Here is a 19,528-nt window from a genome sequence, read left to right on the forward strand (position 1 = left end):
ATCCCAGACATAGAGGAGGAACAGAGCTAAACATGGATTGTACAGTAACTGTTTCAATAACACTTATGAAAATAATTCACACACTTACCATCACCATCATTATATGGGAGCAAAAACAGAGAAGTGATGTTTTATTTGCTAACAATGTAACAAAGAGCAGCAACTGCTGAAGTGATCTAAGAAGTGGTGGGAGTTAAGGGCTGAATACAAATCTTTCTGTTCATACTGGCATATGGCTGTAGCAGCCCCACTACACTCAGCACTAGTGTTGCATGCAGCCCTGTACCATGCCTCCAGATCTTAACTTTTTCCATCTCTACATTTTGAAACAGTGTGCAAATTTTTGAAAACTTTGTGGGTTGGAGGCACCAAAATTAACTTGCACCTAATTCCTGTTGCTATGCCCAAGAGTGTGATGCCCCTATGAAAAGTTTACATTTAAAATGAGCATGTGAATCTTGATTTTTGAGACTTACGCTTTCATTCTACATTATATCATGAGTATGCTATGAAGGTTATTCCCTGTACAGTTAAACCTATGCCAGTGTGATATAGTGTGTACATTTATTGCATATCTGCACCTGTTTAATACACTCCAACACTATTTTTTTTTTTTCTTTATCCAAGATCCTGTAGTTACTTTGGAAAACCAATCATCCTGCCACTACCTATCTTTCCCCTGTGTTGCCAGCCTTGCTTTAAATGTCTGTTTACTCTTCACTCACACTTCTGGTCAGAGTGGTGTATTAACAGTTACTGTATCTGGAAGGGTTCAATGTAGTAAGGAAAGCACATATTCGAAAAAGAAAAGAAGAAGAAGAAAAAAAATGTTTTTTCACCTTGTTATACACAGTATCTTAACCCCCTACTCATGCCTCATTCACCAGTTGCCAAGTTGACATTTTTATATTAGGTCTTAGAAGCTTTCACTTGTAATATGTGTAGCAACAATTTTTTTTGGTCAGAGAAATGAATCTAGTGAGTTTCAAGAGATTATTACAATTTAGTGGTCTCATGTCAATATTCTACCTGCAGCTGCTGACACTTCTCTTGAATATGTGCAGTAGTTAGTCGTTCCCTCCTGGCCTCTTCCCGGGCCCTGCGAGCATCCTTACGAGCATCCTTTGCCTCCTCAAGCCCTTCTTTATGTGCTTCTGCTGCTGCTTTGGTGAGGCTATGATTTTCCTGGGGAAATAAAAATCCATGTGCATGTCTTTTATCTAGTGCCTTAACATATTCCCGTTCCGTCCCCTTGCCAGCTCATTACCCCCTTCTCATTCTTGCCTAGTTGTCAAGTGCCTGGGAAGAAGATAGGAGAAAATTCAGCAATCACACTCAGTCACTTTCAACCCAGTTATGACCATGACTAACTTGCTTTTCCATTAGTGTATGTATCCCCATGGATGGGCAAAAACACTGGAGAGTATAGCAGATCAAAATCTATCTATCTATTGCCAGACGCCTCAGTCCCATGATGGATGGCCATATACAAATCGCCTCCATGTCGCCCTGTCCAACGCCACTTCACTGCCTTGCTCCCAGTTCACACACCCCTTTCTCATATACCTCTCCAAGCCATCCCCCCCATCTCATCCTCAGCCTCCCCCTCCCTCCCCTCCCCTCCACCTCACTTGCATACACTTTCCTCATTATTTCTCGCTCTCCATCCTCTCCACGTGGCCAAACCACCTCAGTGTATTTCTCCTAATGCCTTCTATCACATCCACATCCACACCACAGCACTCCTTCACTTCCTCATTTGTCAGTCTGTCTTTTCATGTAACTCCACATGCAGATAAAAATTTCTCTCTCTGTCTATTGCCAGACACCTTAATCCCATACGGGGTGGCCACAAACAAATCACCTCCACATTGCCCTGTCCCCGCCATTTCACAGCCCTACTCCCAGCTCACACCTCCCTCTCTCATATACCTCTCCACTCCATCCCTCCATTTCATCCTTGGCCTCCCCCTCCACCACACACACATACACTCTCCTCATCAGTCTCACTCTCCATCCTCTCCACATGGCCAAACCACCTCAATGTGTTTCTCCTAACACTTCCTGTCATATCCACATCCACACCGAGGCACCGAGAGAGAGCAGACGCATGTCGACAGTGCTCTATACCTGGCCAACTTGGCCAGCGGCATTACCTAAATAAGTATCTTTATATGAGTCAAGCTCTGTACAGGGTTAGACTAAATGGTGTTCTAATATAAAAAAAAAAAAAAAGAAGAAGAAGTTTTAAGTAAGACTTGGTCAAACAGAAACGTAAACAAGCAGCATGGGAATGCGCACAATCAGCTGATCGTTGTTTAGTCTACAATCTGCCCCAGGGAATGTAAGTACTATATGCGCTTTTAGTAATGCAAAATGACCACATACTTTAGTAAAGCAAATTTGGAAAAGAAAAGAGATAAAGGTAGAAAGCAGGATGATGATTTCTACCAAGAACTGGTTGAATGGAGATTCACAACAAACTGGTTGAAAGAGTACATAGGTCGGAGACGGCTTTTCAGAATGAGACTGATGAAATTAAGAAACAGATGCACTTGCAAAAGGAAGAAATAGAAAAATTAGGAAAGGAAGTCAACAAGAAAGAAACAACCATAAATGAGCTAACAGTTGAAGTGGGCACACTTAGGAGGAAACTTAGTGAAATGGCAGGTACAGTAGTCAACCACGAGAGTATTATGGAAGAGTTCAAAAATGATACAGAGACAATTAGGCAAGTAAGCAGTCTGATAGATCAAAGCAATGATATTGAGGAGAAGATAACACAGGTGAATGAAGCTGTGCAAAGCTACAAAAATGATGTGGAAACCACTTATGCTGAAATGGTGAAAGTAAAGAAAGACTTGGAAACAAGGGTGGAAGAAAAAAGCATTAAAAAGGAAGTGAAAAGAATAATCCAAAACAATCCTAAGTTAGTCAGAGATTCAGTAGATTTTAACAAATCTATAGTAATCATTGGTATAGAAGAGGAGGAAGTAAAAAACAAGATCTCAAGAGACAAAAAGGAGATGGCAAATGTAATTGGCATATTGAAAGGAGTATCAGAGGAAATCTGTAGTAAAGGCATAGAGGAACATAAAAGGTTAGGGAAATGCGAGAAAAGCAAGTCAAGACCCCTAAAGGTAACCTTCCAGAGTGTAAACACCATGGAGGAGATACTAAAAAATGCAAAGAACCTTATGGAAAAATAGGAGTTCAAAACTGTATGGATAAAAAGATGCCAAACACAAGAGGAACTAGAATTACTGAAAGAGAAGAGGGAGGAAGAAAAAACAAAAAATGAGGGAAGATCAGAGGAGAAGAATACATTTTTTTACAAAGTAATTGGATTGCAGGTACGGAAGTGGTACATAAACAGGAGGGAATAAAAAGGAGGAAAGTAGTAGAACCAAATCATGATAAGTCTATAAACAAGATGATTAAGTTGATGTACAGTACCCTCGCGTCCAACACGCGTTAGTCCAGCACGATTTGGGTCCAGCACGGAGAGCAATAAATTAGTATTATTTAATACGATTTAATTACTGCAACACGAGTGTGTTAGCATAACACGCACAGAGCTCCGAGAAGTGGGCGAAATCCGCAGAGTTCACTCTATCACGATCACCCCCGGTCCAACACGGTCATACTGGACATTCCCATGATGATGATAGCCAATGAAAACTTCTGATCAAGTAGCCTTCCCTGCCCGCTATCGTGATGTGATCGTGATGCTGCCCAATTAAAAACGCTTCTGGTGTCACTTGATGTTTTGTTTAAATTTCTTCCGCCACAGTGCCACTCAGTTGCATAATTGCATTGGAAGGTGCTTTTTTCTTGCTGCATTTTCTGCCCTTGTTACTGCATTTTACCCTGCTCACGATGCCTAGGAAGCCTTCTGAGAACTCCAAGAAGTGTCGGCACCTCCCTCAGGCCACCAAGCTAGAAAGCATCGAGAGGAAGAAGAAAGAGGAGAGGAAAGTTGACATTGCCAGGGCCTACGACATGAATGAAGCCAACGTGAGGATCATAATAAAATACTAAGACAAGATCCTCGCAGCCGAAGGCTATCATACGGCACTTCATAACAGGTTTGCCGAGGATACAATGGTAAATCGGAACGGTAACGTGGTAAAATTGCCGATGATACCACGGGCATTTGGAATTCATCTGGATGGATTCCTGCCGAGGATATGACGGGGAAAACAGTGTGACCAAAACCCAGGTGACTCGACAGAGAATGTATTGTACTACAGCATTGAACATTTAGCCTGACACTGAATACATATTAATATTTTAGAATAAATATCAATTGTTTTGAAACCCTTCTCATCGGCGTGCGTACCAGTTTATAAACAAAGTTGCTTCTCCTTATTCTCTACCGAGTCAGCGACAGCGATCACTTTCCACAGTCACGAGACGGGGCTCTGGCAACAGTGTGAGAAGCATGCACTTTGCCGAGGATTACAGAGTGCTAGGACAGGCAGAAGCAGGACCTTCCATAGCTGTGGACGAAGATAGTGATTCTGAGTGTGATTTCGAAGGATTTATGAGGGAGGTTGAGGAGGAGCAACAGCCATTACCTGCTAGTGACACCAGCAGCCATCCTCCGGGGACCCAGTAGGACTACCTACAGCCTTGGACACCACCTTCCATTCCCAGCAAGCCCACCAACACTATCGTAAAAGGTTATTTATCATTCATAGCACAGTACCATTTATTATAATTACAGTAGTACCAATATATGTATAGGTATATGGTAGGTATTTAGGGTGACTTTTCCTAGGGTTGCTGACATAATTCATTTTTCCCCATAAGCTCTATTGTTAGTCCAACACGTTTTTGGTCCAACACGTGACCCATGCATGACAATATTACCGTGCTGGACGCGAGGGTACTGTACTCAAATGTGGATGGAATGGTATCTTAATTATTAGAGATGAATGATTATGTCAGAGAAAATGAACCACATATAATATGCCTAACTGAAACAAAATTAACACCAAGAATATCGAATGACATCCTAAACTCAGAGGAATATAATATATGGAGAAGAAATAGGAACTTAAAAAAAGGAGGAGGAATTATAATATTAACTAAGAAAAATCTAAAAGTCAAAGAAATAGAATTAGATATACCTTCACAGGTAGAACTGATTGCAGTAGACATAAATACATCTGAAGGGAAAGTAACTGTAGCCAATTTGTACATGCCACCCAGATCAAACACATGGGAAAGAGACGAATATGAGGACCTGGCGGAAAGTACAATTCAGAGTTTAAGAGCATTACTACATAAAATGGAAGAGAAATCGAAAAGAATTATACTAACTGGAGATTTTGATACAAATATAAAGTGGAATACTCTAGATATAATAAGCCAAGAAAGCTGTTGGGACCAAAAGCTCCTGGATCTTGTGCAAGAGTTTTTCCTAATGCAACATGTAAGGGAAAGCACCAGAAAAAGAGGACTTGATGTGCCCTCAATGCTATCTATCTATCTATCTACATACCTAGGCTGCTTCCCCCAAGGAAAGGGAGGTAGCCGAGACAGGACGACACACTCCCCATTAACTTATCCATTCAAACACATTCATTCGCATCTTAGCCCCAAAGGGGAGAACGGACAGATCCTCACCGAACCACACCGCACAAGGGTCAACTGCGCAATGCAATCAGTGACATCCGCAGCAGGGCCCGACAGCAGAACTGGTTTACCCCTGCCACATCATAACAGACCCATCCCCTTACCCGCACCTGACCTGACTAGCTGATCGGACCAAATGCGGGAGAATATCCCCTCAGGGCTGCATCATCACTTATTCATTCACAATTTCTCTCCATTTATTTCTGTCACGCACAGCCACTCTTCCTTGCTCAACAGACATCCCTCTCGCATCCAACGCTCTCTTCACACTGTCCATCCATCCATCCTATTCGTGGTCTTCCTCTCAGCCTTACACCTCTCATATCAGATCTAGTTATCTTTTTCACCAATCGCTCATTATCCATTCTCTCCATATGCCCAAACCATCGCACCACCCTCTGCTCAACTCTACCAGCCATCTCCCGAACAACTCCAGTTCTCCTTCCCACTGCATCATTTCGCACCCGATCCATACACGTCACTCCACACATACTCCTCAGACACCTCATCTCCATTACATTCAAACTTTTCCTCTCTGCTACACCCATATTCCATGTTTCAGCCCCATATAATGCATATTTACTAGGCAAGAAAACGATGTTGACAATTTAATATATCACCTTCCATTTGGCAAAAGCGACCATGCAGTACTAAATTGCAATTTCAGGATTGCATATGACATAGATAACAGCAATGAATGTTACAAAAAGAGCCTAAACTATAAAAAGGGAAAGTATCATGACCTAAAGAAGTACTTCTTAGAAATAGCTTGGGAAAAGTAGCTTAGAGGACAAGATTTAAATTCTATATATGAAAAATTCTGTGAACTTCATGAAATAGGAGTCCAGAAGTACATCCCACAGCACAAAGAAGCAGAAAATAAAATAAAGAAATGGTTCAATACAGAATGTAAAAATCAAAAGAAAAAAGGGATTTGTTGTGCAATAGATACAGAAGACACAATAGTGAAAGGGAATATAATAATTACAAACAGGCAAAAAACGATTATACAAGAATAGGGAGGGAAGCCCAAAAACAGTTTGAGAAGGATATCATAAATAAAAGTAGTGATCAACCAAAGCTATTTTACAGCTACATCAGAAGCAAAACCAAAGTAAAAGATAAAATACAATCCACCTATAATCCTATACACAAGAGAAGGATATTTGTGAAGCACTAAACAAGAATTTCCAATCAGTTTTTACAAAGGAAAAAGATTTTGAGAGGGATTATGTGGAACATGCATGCCCACACATAATACCAGATATACAAACATCAGGAAAAGAAATACAGGAGGAGCTAAGTAAATTAGACAAAGGAAAAGCTAATGTTCCTGATGAAATTTCATGTTGGGTGCTACGTGAATGTGCAAAGGAGTTAAGTAAACCATTATTTTTAATTTTCAAGAAATCCTTGAGTCAAGGTAAACTACCTGATATTTGGAAGAAAGCAAACATTGTTCCCTTAATCAAGAAAGGGAATAGACAAAATCAACTTAACTACCAACCAGTATCACTAACCAGTGTTGTAAGCAAGGTATTAGAAAAGCTTATAAGAAAAGCATGGTAAATCACCTAGAACACAGTATGATAACAGAAAGACAGTTTGGTTTCAGAAAAGGAAATGTGTTACTAATCTTTTGAGCTACTATGACAGAGTAACAGACACATTACAGGAAAGAGAAGGATGGGTGGACAGTATCTATTTAGATTTCAAGAAAGCATTTGACACAGTATCACACCAAAGACATTTATGGAAACTGTACCATCAAGGAGGATTTCAAGGCAAACTGTATTGTTGGATGCAAGATTTTCTCATGAAAAGGAAAATGAGAACAGTACTAAGGGGAAATTACTCATCATGGAAAGAAGTGACTAGTGGAGTACCACAGGGCTCAGTGCTGGCACCAATCATGTTTTTAGTGTATATAAATGGTATACACAGTAACACTGTAAATGAAAGCTATCTAAATTTGTTTGCAGATGATGCAAAAATACAAAGGAGAATTACTAACACAGACTCTTGTAAAGAGCTACAAGAAGAATTAAATAAACTTCATGAAAGGAGTAATACATGGCAAATGGAATTCAATGTGGACAAGTGTCATGTAATTAATTTTGGTAAAAGTGGAAAAAGACCTGATTGGGATTATACATTAGGAAATAAAACCCTACACACATCAGAAAGAGAGAAGGACCTAGGTGTGATTGTCAATAACAGACTATCTCCGGCTGACCACATCAGTGAGAAGGTACGGAACATGTACATACTGTTTGCCAATATGAGAACAGTGTTTACATACATAAATGAAGACATGTTAAGAAAGATAATAACATCATTCATCAGACCAACCCTGGAGTATGCATCAGTAGTCTGGAGTCCTCATCTCAAAAAACACATAGACAAGATCGAAAAAGTTCAAAGGGCCGCTACAAGATGGGTACCAAGCTTAAGGGATCTAAGCTACGAAGGAAGACTAAATAAACTGAATCTACCAACACTAGAGAAGAGAAGGAAAAGAGGTGACATGATTATGCTTTATAAATGCATATCAGGGAAGGAGAAAATAGACATAAATGATTACTTAATGTATGGGGAAGCATCAGCAAGAGGACACTGCAAAAAACTGCATAAAAAGAGAGGTGATAAAGATGTAAGGAAACTTAGTTTCCCAAATAGAGCAATTGATCAGTGGAATGCACTACTGAATGAAATAGTGTGTGCCAAAACAATTCACAAATTTAAGGATATGTACAATAAATATGGTTTAAGACACGGGACAGTACGAGCTTGACTCATTCCTGTAAAGATACAATTAGGTAAGAATCACATTGCTCCTTCACTTCCTCATTTGTCAGTCTGTCTCTCCATGTGACTCCACATGCTTCTCTCAAATAACTCATTTTCACTGCTCTCACTCTTGGCTTATGTCCCTCCAACAAGGTTCAAGCTTCACTTCCATACATTACAGTTGGTATCACAATACTGTCATGTAGTAACTTTTTCACTTCCATGCTCACTTCCTTATTACTTATCACTGCTTTCAAGGAACCAGCAACCTTTCTTCCTTGCTGTACACATTCAAGCACTTCATCCTCCAAATTTCCATCCTTACTCATAACATTACCAAAGTACTTAGACGTACTAAAATTTTCCATTTCCTCCTCATCCAACCTCACTGTACATTCACTAACTTCACTTCTCTTGAAGGCCATAACTTTACTCTACCCTACATTCACCCTTACATTCCGTTTCTTACACACTCTCCCAAACTCATCTACCAAGCCTTGCAGTTCCCCTTCATCTCACTTAACAACACAGTATCATCTGCAGACAACAGTACAGGGAGTTTCCAAACACTGCCCCCTCTCATTAGGGCCACTCCAACATCCACTGCCCTACCTTGTATCTCTTTTATAACCCCTTCCATGTACAGATTGAACAACCATGGAGACATGACATATCCCTATTTCAACCCAACCTTCAAATAGAAAAATTCACTCTGTTCACTATCCACACGAACTGCAGCCTTAGCACCCTCATACATACTCTTCAAAGCATTCAACAACTACCCATCTACTCCATATATTCTTAATACTTTCCACAATTCTTGTCTATCCACCGTGTCATATGCTTTCTCCAAATCCATGAAGGTCACATACAACTTCTTTCCCTTCTCTAGAAACTTTTCCACTAAAGATCTAAGAATGAATATCTGATCTACACAACCTCTTCCCTTCCTAAAACCTCCCTGTTCTTCTCCAACTAATTCCTCTGTTATTTCCCTAACTCTGTCATTAGTTATCCTACCATATACTTTTCTATTACACTAAAAAGACAAATGCCCCTATGATTACCACACACTTCTTTTTCCCCTTTCCCTTTGTACAAGGGAATAATTATACCTGACTTCCAATCCTCTGGGACTCTACCTTCCTCCCAGGCCAATCTGAACATCTTCCACATCCATTCTACTACTCTCTCTCCCCCATGCTTCAGCATTTCACCACACACTCCATCAACTCCTGGGGCTTTCCCCATTTTTACTTTCTTCATTGCTTCCACAACTTCCATCCCACTGATCTCTTCCTGTCTTCTCACCTCCCTCCTTCTCCCAGCCATTCCCCAGCCTTACTTTCGCATTACTTTCATTCTCTGTTTTCAGCAGTTTCTTAAAGTGTTCTCTCTATCTGCTCACTTTTTCTCCTTTCTCCACCAGTAATCTACCATTTTTATCTTTCACTCCCTGACTAACTTCACTGCCACCCTGTCTAACTCTCTTTATCTCTTTCCAGAACATTGTCTTCCATTCCCTCCACTTTACACTCAAATTCCTTCCAAATCCTCATCCACTCTCTTCTTTCTCTTACTAATCTTTTCACCTCTCTCTTCTTTTCTACGTATAACTCTCTCTTCCGTCTCTCAACTTCTTCCACACCCTTATTTCTCATCCATTCATTATATGCTTTCTTCTTTTGTGCCACAGCCTGTCTCACCTCTTCATTCCACCATGCTGTTCCTTGCACCCCCTTTCATCTTCTCTTCACCTCATACACCACCTCACATGCTGCACATATTTCTTCTGTGAATATCTTGCACACACCTTCCATGTCCCCCATCTGCGCCGATGCATATTTACCCAACCGGTCCTCCACTTCTCTCTTATATTCTGCCTTTTTCTCATCCTCTTGTAACCTTTCCACTCCCCTTGCATCTACTCCTTCCTCCTATCCTTCCCTTCTTCTGTTTCTCCATTTTACTTGGACCTTGATTCAAATAAAATGTTAAATTACATGAAAAAAGTTATGATGATTATAAGGGACAAGTACTGTATGCATAAATTTTCATAATATGGTAGTCCTCCAATTATCTGATGCCGCATTACCTGACAAACTTCATTGTCTAACATGCATAAACCAGGTTGAAGTAAAGGAATAAACATTCTTTTATGGAATTAACCAAAAGCTCACCAATAACCACATGGGAATAATCAACAAAATCTTTTACAATACTACGGTATAATGAGTACAATATAGAGTAGCTGTATATTTTACTGTAAAATGCTGCACTTTCTATCATGCAAACTCTAATTGGGGATGTTTTTTCTTATGTTCAGATAGTTATACAGTACAGTAGAAGGTTTTTGTAAAGCTTATACTCCCCGCAGAGAAACTGGGAGAGGATGTACGGCATTTCCCCCCAAAAGGTGTGCTATCTGACATGGGTTTGGGTGGGTTTAGGACATGGGGGGGGGGGAACCCAAAGCTCAAAAACACATCCCTATACTTTACACGTTAAACTTACCCTGAGATACGATACCCTGCCTAGCGATGGAATTTTACTTAACCGATTGCATCATTAAACTGGGTTTTGCCTATATATTCCCTAGGGATACAGTAAATGTGCGACCAAGGAGGAAACTTCATACCCAGGCCAGGGCTGAACCTCTCACTCTCTTGGTGCTGAGTTTATAAAGTATCCCAGCATAAGGGGCTGAATCGAACATGCTCCGGATGTCAACAAAAGCTGCCAAGAGGTAACAGCGATGGGAATATGTGGTGCGAATGTGATGTTCAGTCTGGAGAAGGATGTCCACAGTGCTCTGACCTGGTCTGAAGCCACACTGGTCCTCCCAAAGGAGACCACGATGTTCTAGCCACCACGTGAGTCGCCTGTAAACCATGCATTCAAGCACCTTGCCAACGTTGGACAACAAGGCAACTGGTTGATGGGAGGAAGGCAGGTAGGGGTTCTGTCCATGTATGGGGAAGGGGAGGAGAAGGGATTCCTCCCATGAGGATGGGAAAGTGCCTGAAAGCCAGCTGTTGTTGAACAGGCAAAGGATAGAGGCGAGGAGGGGAGGTGGGAGGTGTGTAAGAAATTAATTCGGGACCAAGTCAGGGCCACAAGCTCTTCCACTCCTCATAGAACACAGTACAAGGTGGAGTTCTGGAGGGAAGAATAGAGAGGAAAGTCCCTCCAGCAAGGGGGATGCGATCTCATCCTGGATAATCAGCTGAAGACTGTCAGAAATTGCCAAGGGGGTGGGAACACCAAGCTGTGACTGGAAAAATTGGGCCAGGAACTCTGCTTTGTCACGGAAAATGATGAGGGTGGCACCGTCCTTGACCAGAGGGTGTGAGTGTGAGGTCCTGGCCAGAGCGATAAAGTTTCATGTTCTGGCTGTGGAGCTAGAGAAAGACATAGAGGACCAGAAGGCTGACCAGGCTGTGCAGCATGCCATTGATATGGTGCGTTTGCATTCTGCCTCCTGTGGGCAATGTTGAATCTTGAGACGGGGACTGGGGTTGCATCTCCAAGTGTTCCAGGCAAAGTGTTGCATGAACGGCACAGGTGAAGTCATCAGACCACCATGGCACCATCGGGCAGGTTGTACCTCGACACGACGAGAGTTGGAAAAAAGTGCGACCAGCCTCCACAGGGGATGAGGAGAAGGTGGCTGCCCGGTTTTCAAGGAATGAGTCTGGCTGGGAAGGAGGGATGTCAAGGGCTGCACTGAAATGTGGCCACCAGTCTGGGACCAGCCACCAATGGGGGCACAGGGCATGTTCGGCCAGGGGAGGCAGGTCGGTGATGTCTAAGAAAACTGGGAGGTGGTCACTCCCCAGGTAAGAGCCAGTTGTCACAGCCGCATTCTGAAAAAGTAGAGCATGCACCCAGAGATCTAGAGTGGACGGGCGACCAGTCTGTGGGTCTGGAGGCCCATAGGAATGAGGAGGGTGAAGCGGGAACTCTCGAGGAGGAAACTAAAGATAGATCTACGCGACAGATTTAAAAAGCCAAGGGTTACAACCGGGTCTCAATGGGGATGACGGGTATTAAAGCCCTCCATGAGGAGACGGTGGTTGGAGGTGGTCTTAGTGGTACCGGAGCTCTTCCAGGGTCATGTCCTGACAGAGGTTGTATGCTATGGCCACTGTGACCCAGCCTGTATTGAGGCAAAGACAGATAGCAAGAAGTTCTATGACACCTTGGGGAGGTCTGGGAAGGGCAAGCTCTGATCAGGGGATGGAGTCCTGGACCAAATTCACAACACCCCCTCCAACCCCTTGGCGATCTGTGTGGAATATCCCCAGATGGACAGGTGGAGGTGGAGGAAAAGCCAAGTCTCGCAAATGCCATCAACCCCAGGGGAAAGGGTCATCATTGTTTGTTTCAGTTCATGCATCTTGCACAGGAGGGAATGGGCATTCCAAAAGAGGAAACAGCTGAGGTGTAGGGGCACCATTATAGTCGTGTGAGGAGGGAAAGCAAGCGCGGAAGAAGCCTGATACAAATATCCAGGAACAGTAGACCAGTTTCATATCGTGAGAGTGCATCCATCAGGATGCGGAGAAAAGAACTAGTCACTGGTGTTCATTGGGAGCCACAGGGTGACAAAGAGTCATCTAGATGAAGAGGCAGTGCAGATGGGTGAGGGGCAGGGCAGTGTGCAGTGGCAGGATGAGGAAGTGAGGGGGAGGGTTGCAGCTGAAAGGGGCTGCCTGGGGGAACCACAGGAGGGTTGTCTGGATCAGCAAACTGAGGAATGGTTGGATCAGAGACTGGCCTCACGCTGCGAGTGGATCGGGGACAATTATGCTGGGGCTTCGAAGCTGGAGTGGGATTGGTCACTATCTCAGGGGTGAGGAAAAGTGGATGGTCATATCTACTTTGCTGAAGGTGATGTTTTCCTCTGGTGTTTCCAGATCCTGTAGAGCAGAGAAATATTTGGAGGTGACCGCAGTGAAGCTCAGGCCCTGCTGCACTGGGTGGCTAGGTGGACAAGAGGTGATGGATGATGTTGACTGAATGGGGTGAGAGGTTGGGGCAGTGCGCTGTGCCGGGTTGCAGGAACAGAGCTTGGTGTTCATGGACTGCAGGGAGAATGGGTCATCGCAAGCTGTTGCATGGATGGCAAGGGCTTGCTGATATACTGGGCAAGATCTCAATGTGACAGTGTGGGCATCACCACAGAAAAAGCAGTAAGGGTCCTCTGTGCAAGGCACCCCAGTGGTGGAGCAGTAGGGGTGAAAGTGGTTGCAGTATGCACATCGGATCTTGTTCTGGCAGGAGAGGGATCTGTGTCCACACTGGTGGCAAGTAAAGCGGCATAACAAAGGGAAGGTGTAGGTACCCACCATGTAGCATGAATATTCCAGTAAGACCTTCTCCGGCAGGAGGCCCTCGAACTTGAGACAGACAACTCGAGACTGGATCTATTGACCGTCGGGAAGTTAGGCGTGAGACCTCCACAAGGCGGCCTCGTGACTCCAGGCAGTGACGTTGAGAGAGAATATCTTCGGCGGACAGGTCAAATAACACAGGGCTGATCTTCCCAAAGGTGGAAGCACTGTCAGCAGGGGAGGTGGCCCTCCAGCACTTTACCTTCCATTCTCCCAGGGAAGTGGTGGATTCAGGGGGGAGCAGGCAGCTTGTCGAGACTCACCTCTGTAATGTAGAAGGGAAAGGCAGCCCCTCATCCCAATACTCGAAGTTTGCCCTCCACACTATATTTGCTCCTGGAGCAAACATGGATGGCCATGGCCATGGTCAGTGTCTTGGGGTTGGAAAAAACCGCACTGCCATCCTAAGTATGTACTAAGAAAGTAATCAAGCACTCACCTGTGGTGTTGCCAGTAGGTACTGGTAGCTTGAAACACTTCCGTGAGTGGGACATGTCTTGTCCACCATCCTCCTCTTCATCTTGAGGTGGCTGTCATCTGCGCTTGCCATGGGTAGGCCCAGCCTCCAGTATACCCTCGTCACCCATGAGCGCAACCTGAACTGGCCAAGTGGCCGGCGGTGCCGCCACCGCAGCGTCACTCACCTCAACTATGCCTAAACATGGCAGAAGAGCGGTAGCAGCAACACCAAAAATAGCCACAAAGAAACACAATATAAAGTGCACTGTGTGGTAAGCGGACTGAGAAAGATGCAGGAAGGGATGGGAGTGTGAAAAATATTTACTGGTTATGGTAAACAACTCGTAAGTCATTACTCTTCCATAAAGTTTTCTTTAAGTAAATCAAACAAGTCTCATAGAGTTAGATGAAACGTAACTTAACCTTAACTCACCTACAATAACTATTTCTCTTCTAGGTCATAGATAATCCCCCCTTGAATTGGCCAATTCGTAAAGGTTACTTAGCTAGTGAAGAGGGAGTGATTGTTAACCGATGACGATGGGCTGCTTAGTGTAATTGCTTGAGCAAGCAAGCGTCCTTAAGGTGCGTATGTACAACCGTGCTAGCTTGAGTATGACTAGGAACAGAGTGCTAACTCCACAAGGTCTGGGAGCAGAGTGAGTGAACGCGGCAAGCCCAAACTCTTCATCGAATTGTGGGTTGCCAACTGTTATTTAATTACAGTACTAAATACAGTTAGATTACATCATGATATGTACATGGCGAATCTAACAAATTAATCTTAGTTTTAATTAACCTAAAGTTAAACCAAATATTCCCTTAAACTGTGTAAATCTCTTAATTCCACATCTGCTTAACACGAAGATCCTTTTCATCCTCACCACGTCATCTAACGCGCAGACGCAGTTTAGGTCAGTGGAAAATTCCATATAATTACATGTATTTACAATGTATAGTTGTCCACGAGGGTTAAACGCAGTAGCATTTTATTTATCAATAACAAGAATTATTATACCTCTGGGGGTAGGGTTTTTTTTCAAGAATACTCCCCCAGTATCCCTGCTTATCGTAAAAGGCGACTAAAAGGGTTGGCGGAGGGTTAGTGCCCCTCCCCGGAATACAACTAACTAAAAAAACAAACAAGAAGCCTCGGACAAGGACTGACCAAACGATGACGACCCAGGACCGGACAAAAGACTTGGTAATGGGTACATAGAATGTAAGAGGAGCGAATGATGAGGTGAAAGAGAGAGAGATTGTCTAGGTGCTTGAAGGTGCGAAAGTGGATGTATGTGGAATAACTAAAACAAAATGGTGAGGAGAAAGTGCGAGAGAATGGGAGTATGGATGGGGTATATGTGCAGGAGTAGGTGAGAATGAGAGGGCAAAGGAAGGAGTATGTATAGTTGTGAGTAAAAGATGGAAGAAGAGCATAAGACAGTATGGATCAGTTGGGTCAAGGATTGTGTGGGTAAAGTTGAAAGTTGGAATACAAATGTGGGCGACTGTGTGTGTGTGTACGCGCCAACGCAAGATCGTGCTAGAAGAGTGAGAGAAGAGTTCTGGACAAATGTAGAAGTGTGCATGAAAAAGTTTGGAAGGAATGAGAGAGTGTTTTTGATCGGTGATATGAATGGTAAAGTTGGGAATGTGAAGGTGGATGGAATAGTTGGTGAGTGGGGTGTGCCTGCTGAGATAGATGAGAATGGGAGTGCGTTAGTGGACATTTGTGCTGGGAGGGGGTTGGTGATAGCCAATACCTTCTTCAGGCTTAAAATGATCCACAGGTATACATGGCAAGTGATGAGAAGGGTGGGTGGTGAACTGAATGAAAGGAAGGCAATGATTGATTATGTGTGTGTGGATGAAAGGATGCGAAGATGTGTAATGGATGCAAGAGCTTATAGAGGCTGGGGGAGTGGACTTTCTGACCACTACTTGGTGGTGGCCAGAATTAGGATTCAAGTAAGATGGAGGAATAGAAGAAGGGAAAGAGGAGAAGAAGGAGTAGTTGCAAGGATAGTGGAAAGGTTACAAGAGGATGAGAAAAAGGCAGAGTATAAGAGAGAAGTGGAGGAACGATTGGGCAAATATGAATTGGAGCAGATGGGAGATGTGGAAGGTGTGTGTAGGATATTTACAGAAGAAATATGTGCAGCATGTTATGTGGTGTGTGGAAGGAAGAGAAGATGGAGGGGGGGGGCAAGGAACAGCGTGGTGGACTGAAGAGGTGAGACAGGCTGTGGCACAAAAGAAAAAAGCATACAATGAATGGATGAGAAATAGGGGTGTGGAAGAAGTTGAGAGGCGGAAAAGAGAGTTATATGTAGAAAGAAAGAGAGAGGTGAAAAGGTTAGTAAGAGAGAGTAAGAAGAGAGTGGATGAGGAATTTGAGTTTAAAGTGGAGGGACTGTAAGAAAATGTTCTGGAAAGAGGTGAAAAGAGTAAGACAGGGTGGAAGTAAAGTTAGCAGGGGAGTGAAAGATAAAAATTGTAGATTACTAGTGGAGAAGGGAGAAAAAGTGAGCAGATGGAGAGAACACTTTAAGGAATTGTTGAACATAGAGGATGAAAGTAATGTGAGTATAAGTGGCTGGGGAATGGCTGGGAGAAGGAGGGAGGTGAGAAGACAGGAAGAAATCAGTAGGATAGAAGTTGTGGAAGCAATGAAGAAAGTTAAATCGGGGAAAGCCCCAGGAATTGATGGAGTGTGTGGTGAAATGCTGAAGCATGGGGGAGAGATAATAGTAGAATGGATGTGGAAGATGAGCAGATTGGCCTGGGAGGAAGGTAGAGTCCCGGAGGATTGGAAGTCAGGTATAATTATTCCCTTGTACAAAGGAAAAGGGGAAAAAGAAGTGTGTGGTAATCATAGGGGCATTTGTCTTCTTAGTATAATAGGAAAAGTGTATGGTAGGATACTTATTGACAGAGTTAGAGAAAGAACAGAGAAATTAGTTGGAGAAGAACAGGGAGGCTTTAGGAAGGGAAGAGGTTGTGTAGATCAGATATTCATTCTTAGATCTTTAGTGGAAAAGTTTCTAGAGAAGGGAAAGAAGTTGTATGCAGCTTTCATGGATTTGGAGAAAGCATATGACAGGGTGGATAGACAAGGATTGTGGAAAGTGTTAAGAATATATGGAGTATATGGGAAATTGCTGAATGCTGTGAAGAGTATGTACGATGGTGCAAAGGCTGCAGTACATGTGGATGGTAAACTAAGTGAATTTTTCTCTTTGAAAGTTGGGTTGAAACGGATGTGTCATGTCTCCATGGTTGTTCAATCTGTACATGGATGGGGTAATAAAAGAGGTACAAGGTAGGGTAGTGGATGTTGGAGTGGCCCTGGTGAGAGAGGATAGTGTTTGGAAACTCCCTGTACTGTTGTTTGCAGATGATACTTTGTTGTTGAGTGAAGACGAAGGGGAGCTGCAAGGCTTGGTGGATGAGTTTGGGAGAGTGTGTAAGAAACGGAATCTAAAGGTGAATGTAGGGAAGCGTAAAGTGATGGTCTTTGAGAAAGGTGAAGTCAGTGAATGTACAGCGAGGTTGGATGGTGAGGAATTGGAAAATGTGAGTATGTTTAAGTACTTGGGTAGTGTGATGAGTAAGGATGGAGGTTTGGAGGGTGAAGTGCTTGAAAGGGTACAGCAGGGAAGAAAGGTTGCTGGTTCTTTGAAAGCAGTGATAAGAAACAGGGAAGTGAGCATGGAAGTGAAAAAGTTACTACATGACAGTATTGTGATACCAACTCTAACGTATGGAAGTGAAGCTTGGACGTTGTTGGAAGGACAAGTCAAGAGTGAGAGCAGTGGAAATGAGTTATTTAAGAGGAGCCTGTGGAGTCACATGGAGAGACAGGCTGACGAATGAGGATATAAAGGAGCATTGTGGTGTGGATGTGGATGTGATAGGAAGCGTTATGAGGAACACACTGAGGTGGTTTGGCCATGTGGAGAGGATGGAGGATGAGAGACTGACGAAGAGTGTGTATGTGAGTGAGGTGGAGGGGGGAAGAGGGAGGGGGAGGCCGAGGATGAAATGGAGGGATGGGGTGGAGAGGTATATGAGAGAGGGGGGTGTGAGTTGGGAGCAGGGCAGTGAAATGGCGGGGGACAGGGCGACTTGGAGGTGATTTGTTTGTGGCCACCCCAAACGGGATTGAGGCGTCTGGCAATAGATAGATAGATAGAAGAATTATTAAAGAGAACGTAATTTCTGGGTTATAAAAACCGCTTGAACAATTAACAATGGTCTCAAGTTTTCCTCTGCCTTTAACCAGGGATAACTATGATAAAAGTAGAGAGTGCAACTGCTCTGGGGGAAAATATTTCCCACAGTTTTGGGGCCAGCGGAAAATGATACGCTGTATCATGTAATATGACCCTTAGCCAAGAGTTCCCTCCATAGTTCTCGAGAACCCTGTGCTGCGGCCCTTCTAGGTCGCGCCTCTTGACCCGTTTGATCTTCACCATCCTCTGGATCCGGAGTGGCTGCTAACTTAAGGGGTACCAGTTTATCAATAGTTTTTATACTGGTATGTCCCCTACATTTTATTTTTATGAGTCTCAGCACCCTGTCAGTATCTGGGTGTGTGGAGATCACTTTAGCTAATGGCCACTGGGATCTTGGCTGTTCGATCTTCACTAAGACCACATCTCCTGTGTTAATAACTGATTTGTTGCTGGCAGCCTGAGCTCCATAAAACCTCTCGCGTAGGCTCAAAAGATACTCATCTTTCTTCTGGTGAATTGGTTGATATTTATAACAACAAGCTCAGGTCAATTTTTGACTGTTATTGTCCTGAGGTAGTAAAAACAATCACTGGTAAAACTGAGATCATCATCATCAGAGGAAACAGAAGAGGTGATGACACTGACAATGCCCTGGCTTTGAACATTGGTGTGTCACAGCTGCATCCAGTCAGTTCTGTTCAAAATCTGGGTGTTTATTTTAATTCTAAGTTAAATTACAAAGAACATATTAATCAGGTTGTAAGAGGGTGTAACTTGCATATCAGAAATCTGTACTCTGTGAGAAAATTCCTGAATAGACGGTGCCTCTTAACATTGGTCCATGCAGTGGTCTTGTCTTGTGTTGACTATTGTAATTCACTGTGGGTTGGTCTTCCAAATAATATACGGTACTAACAAAAGTTCAGTCTGTGTTGAACAGGGCAGCACAGCTTATCTTTGCTCTCCCCCCAAGAACCTCAACTACCCCGTTTCTGATTGAGT

At 43.3% G+C, this 19,528-nt stretch overlaps 1 protein-coding gene across 1 annotated transcript in view; it reads right to left on the bottom strand.

Moving 5' to 3' along the window:
* Positions 1–1,017: 1,017 nt before the first annotated feature.
* LOC145401057 (uncharacterized) overlaps positions 1,018–19,528 on the bottom strand; it is a 601,394-nt gene continuing 582,883 nt past the window's right edge. Inside the window, exon 13 of the mRNA XM_080273430.1 lies at positions 1,018–1,185. Within this exon, the coding sequence (XP_080129556.1) occupies positions 1,018–1,185 (168 nt within the window). The remainder of the gene's footprint in view (positions 1,186–19,528) is intronic.

This window comes from Coenobita brevimanus, chromosome 54, assembly GCF_032717465.1.
Source record: "Coenobita brevimanus isolate Jiangsu-jjx chromosome 54, ASM3271746v2, whole genome shotgun sequence".
Taxonomy (NCBI): Eukaryota; Metazoa; Arthropoda; class Malacostraca; order Decapoda; family Coenobitidae; genus Coenobita; species Coenobita brevimanus.